The 5,000-nt window shown below is 42.3% G+C and overlaps 1 protein-coding gene across 1 annotated transcript in view; it reads right to left on the reverse strand.

Moving 5' to 3' along the window:
• Positions 1-3,581, reverse strand: part of LOC119597598 (high affinity copper uptake protein 1-like) — a 10,212-nt gene extending 6,631 nt beyond the window's left edge. The window contains 5 exon segments of the mRNA XM_037947186.1: positions 148-237; positions 1,180-1,313; positions 2,640-2,719; positions 3,397-3,475; positions 3,477-3,581. Of these exon segments, the coding sequence (XP_037803114.1) occupies positions 148-237; positions 1,180-1,313; positions 2,640-2,719; positions 3,397-3,475; positions 3,477-3,581 (488 nt within the window).
• Positions 3,582-5,000: the final 1,419 nt, after the last annotated feature.

The following is a 5,000-nucleotide window of genomic DNA, read 5'->3' on the forward strand; positions in this document are numbered from 1 at the left end:
TGCAATGGTTTTGATAATGATTATTCCCTTGTTACTGTATACTGCATTAAAACATCTAAACAGAAGTGTCTAGACAGAAGCTATAGTCAGGGAAATGTTGAAAACAAAATCAAACTGGAAAGAAAAATCCTCGCTGGATAGACATACCTCATCTGCTTGTTCTCATCTGTGATGTTATTTTTATCTACATTGGCACAGTACTGCATGGTGGCGATGGCTTGGCGAAATAGGTGTTCTCTGCCGGATAGACAAAGGTTAAAGAGGAGTTTTGACTGAAATTTAAAGGTAAAAATTTGATATACAATTATATAAACTCATTCATTGCAATTTTCACATAAGCTGTAAACGAACATAACATTCAATAAAGATGACTAAATATAGCCCTGTTAAGACAAACTTGCAATTTAAAAAGTCCTATAATATAATATTTGTCATTATCATCATCAACCACTATCTCAACTTCCCACTTGGCTTTGTTTTCATTAACTTCCTTCCTTCCTTCAGACCATCCTCTCTCTCCACTCGCTGGCTTGGCCTGTGCTGTTTGCCTGCCTTCATGCTTGCCTACTGGTCTGGCTCAACGTTTCTCTGTCTCTTCCTCCCCTTCTCCCTCTCCCTCATCTTCACTCTCTCACCTTCTCCCTCTCCCTCTCCCTCTCCCTCTCCTTCTCCCTCACCACCACCACCATCACCACCACCATCACCACCACCAACACCATCACCATCACCACCACCAACACCACCACCACCACCACCAACACCAACACCACCTCCACCTCCTCCTCCTCCTCCTTCAGTTTCACCCTTACCCTCTCCCACTCCCTCTTCTTCCCCCTCCCCCTCCCCCTCACCTTCTCTCCCTCTCCCTCACCACCAACCCTCCCTTCTCGTCAGTTTGCCATTTCTCACACCCTTTTTTCCTCTCTCTTCTTCTCTGTCCTTCCTTCTCTTCCTCTCTTCCTCCTGCTCCTTCTCCCTCCCTCCTTCCCTCTCCTTCTCCTCCCTTCTTCCTCTTTCCTCCTTCCCTCTCCTCCTCCTTCCTCCTTCCCTTTCCTGTCCTCCTTCCCTCTCCTCCTCCTTCCTCCTTCCCTCCTCTTTCCTGTCCTCCCACCCCTTCCTTTTACCCTCCCCTACCACATACACACAGAGAAAACCACGTCCACATTCCCACACACTGACCTAAAGTACTTAAGTCCTTCATACAGCATAGCGAGGATAAATATGCCGACCATCGAGCCAATCAGACCCCCGATGGTGCTGATTTTCCAGAAATCGAACAGGATGACCTCATTGTAACCAAAATGAAAAGTCATCTGGAAAAGAATAAAAAACGCATTAGAGAAAACAAAAACATTTATGCATGCATACATTTACAAAGTATAAATATATAAAAATTAATAAAAAAAAAAATAATGATAATTAAAAAGAAAATAATAATAATAATAATAATAATCTTCTTCTTCTTCTTCTTCTTCTACAGGCTTTTGTCCCAGTTCAACTGGGGTCGCCGGTGCGGATCTTCCTCCTCCACTCTGCCCTATCCAGGGCCTCCCTCTCCGTCACTCCCGCCGTCTCCATGTCCTCCTCAGGGAGCATGGGCCGTTCCGTTCACCGGCCGCCCATCGATTGTAATCGGCTGGGAGCTTCATGTTTGGAAAACATTTCGGAATGTACCTTGGGGAACTAGGATCGCATCATGGCCACCAAGTCGTTGAAGTCAGTTAATTCTTTCTGAGAGGTGATCAAAAGGAACATTGTGAACTACCCGACAACTGTTGAGTTACTATTGATCTCAGTTCCATTTCAGTTTAGCTGAGAAATTGTAGTTCACAGTCTCCGTAATGCTCTTGAATGAGAGTTTCAAGAAATTTCTCTCACAGGGGTCAAGAACGATCTCGCGAACATGCGGTGGGATGTCGACCTTAGGAGGGTCAGGCTCTGCAGCGGCCTGTCTGCATTCCTGATTCTCCGCATCATGTATTGGCTTGGCAGGGGTTTTTACGGCCGGATGCCCTTCCTGCCGCCAACCTCTTTTAGTCGCCTCTTACGACACGCAGAGGGTACGTTGGACCTATTCTACCCCGGGGTCCACACGGATAATAATAATAATAATAATAAATAAGTTAAAAAATAAATGTATCCACGGATTTTTGTAACCATGAACAGTGTCCTTCTCTTCATTAACATGCTGCAGCTACTCTTTTCCAAATATAAAAAGATTTAACCATGATCGCGGCTAAAACATAAGGATTACAAAATTAAGAAAATTACAAGAAAACACTAATTCATTTTCACAAGATAAGTAGCGGACATTTCAATCTTTTAATCTGCAACTTGCTCTAATACATTTTCTCCATCATCATCACCATCATCAATAACAATCAAACACATTTCTCTCACTATCCATATTATCATTAATCTCATATATTTTCATCATTATTATCCTCATTAACCCTCAAACACATATCTCATTACCATAATCATTATCGTTAATCTAATCTCTCAATGATACAAACCCCCTTTAACAACGCAAGAGCAACGGAGGGCACACACGCCCTCACACCCTGAAGTCCCACCCGTTAAGCAAGCGAGCAAGTGGACATTAAATGGAAAAAGGACAAAAGGAGATCAATACTTACCGACATATCCATATCCATATCCATACCCATGTCATGATCTCCGTGGTCTGTGGTGTGCATCATGTGTGCACCGTGATCACCTGCAAGAAATTAATGAGATCAATAGTGGTATGAACTTACATGATGTAATGTGGTAAACCTATATGAATTTCCAGGACAGACCTTTATGATATAGAGGAATAAGCCTGTTTGAAATGATGGGATAAATCTATTTACAATCATGAGAGAAGTCTACAGACAATAACTGGATAAACTACAAACATTATTTTATCCAACTTACTCCCTTGTCACAAAATTTCTCTCTCTCTCTCTCCTTCACATAATTCACCATTATAAAGTCTTAATTTCCATCCTATTATTACCTTCATCACTACATCAGTACTTTGATTGTGTAGGTCTAAACATAGTTTCAGGATTATTATCATTAATATCATTACCATGATCATTATTAGTATCTTCGTCATTGTCATTGACACTGTCCTTATCATTATCAATAGTACCATTATTACTACTACTATCAATGTCATCATTAACATCCTCACCATCTTCACTGCCACCCTCACCACCATCACCCCATCCTCACCATCACCCCCATCACCATTACCCTCACTATCCTCACTATCTCTCATCCTCACCACGACCCCATCCCCTTCCCCATCATCCTCACCACGACCCCCATCATCCTCACCACGACCCCCACCCCCACCATCCTCCCCGCCACCCCCATCGACGCCCCTCTACCTCGGCCCTTCCTTACCTCCGCTCTGCACGGCGTCGACAATGGCTTTGACCGTCGTGCTGACCACAGCCCCTGCCAGGCCATGCCCCTCGTGTCCTCGAGTGGTCCATGCCCGAGTGGTCCATGCCCGAGTGGTCCATCATTGAGTGGTCCATGCCCGCGTGATGGCCCATCGCCGAGTGGTTCATGTTCGAATGGTCCATTTTCTTGGGCGTGTGTGCGGTTTCTTTTTGATCTGAAAGGTGAAGAAAGTCCTGGATGAGAGATAGTTAACTTCTTTTTTTCTTATTCCCCATTTCCTTCCCTCTCCTTCCTCTCCGCCTCACTTCCGACACCCCCCCCCCAAGGGCTGGCTTGCCCTCTCCCCTAAGGACCACAATTATCAACTTTTTTTCTATTATTTTTTTTCCTTTTTTATACTAAATTGTACCTACATAGGTCCAGTTTATAGTTTAAAAAAAACTATAGAATGAAGCAGAAAGATACAGGATAAAGGCAAAGGAAGCGAAGAAACAAAAGTGAAAAGAAAAACAGCAGGGGATAATCTGCTTTAAAAAAAGAGGAATAAAAAATACAATAATTAATTTAAAAAAAAAGTTAAATGAGAAGAAAACAGGAGACATTAAAATAGGAAGATTTTTTTTTTAATAAGACTCAGACATGAACGTAATTTCAAAGAAAGTTTCACGCCATCATATAACTGATAATAATTAAAACACTCAAGGTTTCATAGCAAGGTCCTGGTTTACTTTTATTTCACCCTCATCTTCACCATCACCGCCATCCCCATCCTCATCATCTCCACCATTACCATCACCATCACCCTCATACACATACTATAATTTAAATAATTTCAAAAACGAGAAATCTTTTCTTTTGCATCAAGAAGCGGTGGAAAGACACAATCTGCTTATTTTTGCACGACCAAACAGCACATCGAATCCATATTAATGATATATATTGAGGAAACACCTACAAAATTACCGGGCAATCTGCGAGGTGTAAAACAACGGGGGCGGAGCTAATGACGTCACCGCGCTAAGCCAATGAGGACACTCCCACTTTTTGGTTCAATAGACAATGGATGTGCTACTGCCTGTTCTTTAAATGCATTGGGAGGGAGAGACGGACGGAGAAGAGGGAGAAGAGAGAGAAGAGAGAGAAGAAAGAGAAGAGAGAAGAGAGAAGAGAGAAGAGAGAAGAGAGAAGAGAGAAGAGAGGAAAGAGAGAGAGAGAGAGAGAGAGAGACAGACAGACAGACAGACAGAACATTAACTACATTTAAAAAGGGAAGAAAAAAAGACAGCGACATCAACCCGTGAAAATTAAACAGAGCTCAAAAGGAAAAGTTCTTTCTAAACACCAACTTTCACTTCCACTGACCACTCGCTTGCCACGCCGAAATACCCTTCCTTGCTGGAGATTTTTGATAACAATGTGTCCGTTTGCGATGATGCACACCGATATACATCCATCCATACTTACACGCACACAATGAAAAGGAATACACATTTACAATCAAACAAGTACAAACACAATGACATACATATGTATGCATGCATGTATGTATGAATGTATGAATGTATGTATGTATGTATGTATGTATGTATGAATGTATGAAT

This window comes from Penaeus monodon, chromosome 39 (assembly GCF_015228065.2).
Source record: "Penaeus monodon isolate SGIC_2016 chromosome 39, NSTDA_Pmon_1, whole genome shotgun sequence".
NCBI classification, from domain to species: Eukaryota; Metazoa; Arthropoda; class Malacostraca; order Decapoda; family Penaeidae; genus Penaeus; species Penaeus monodon.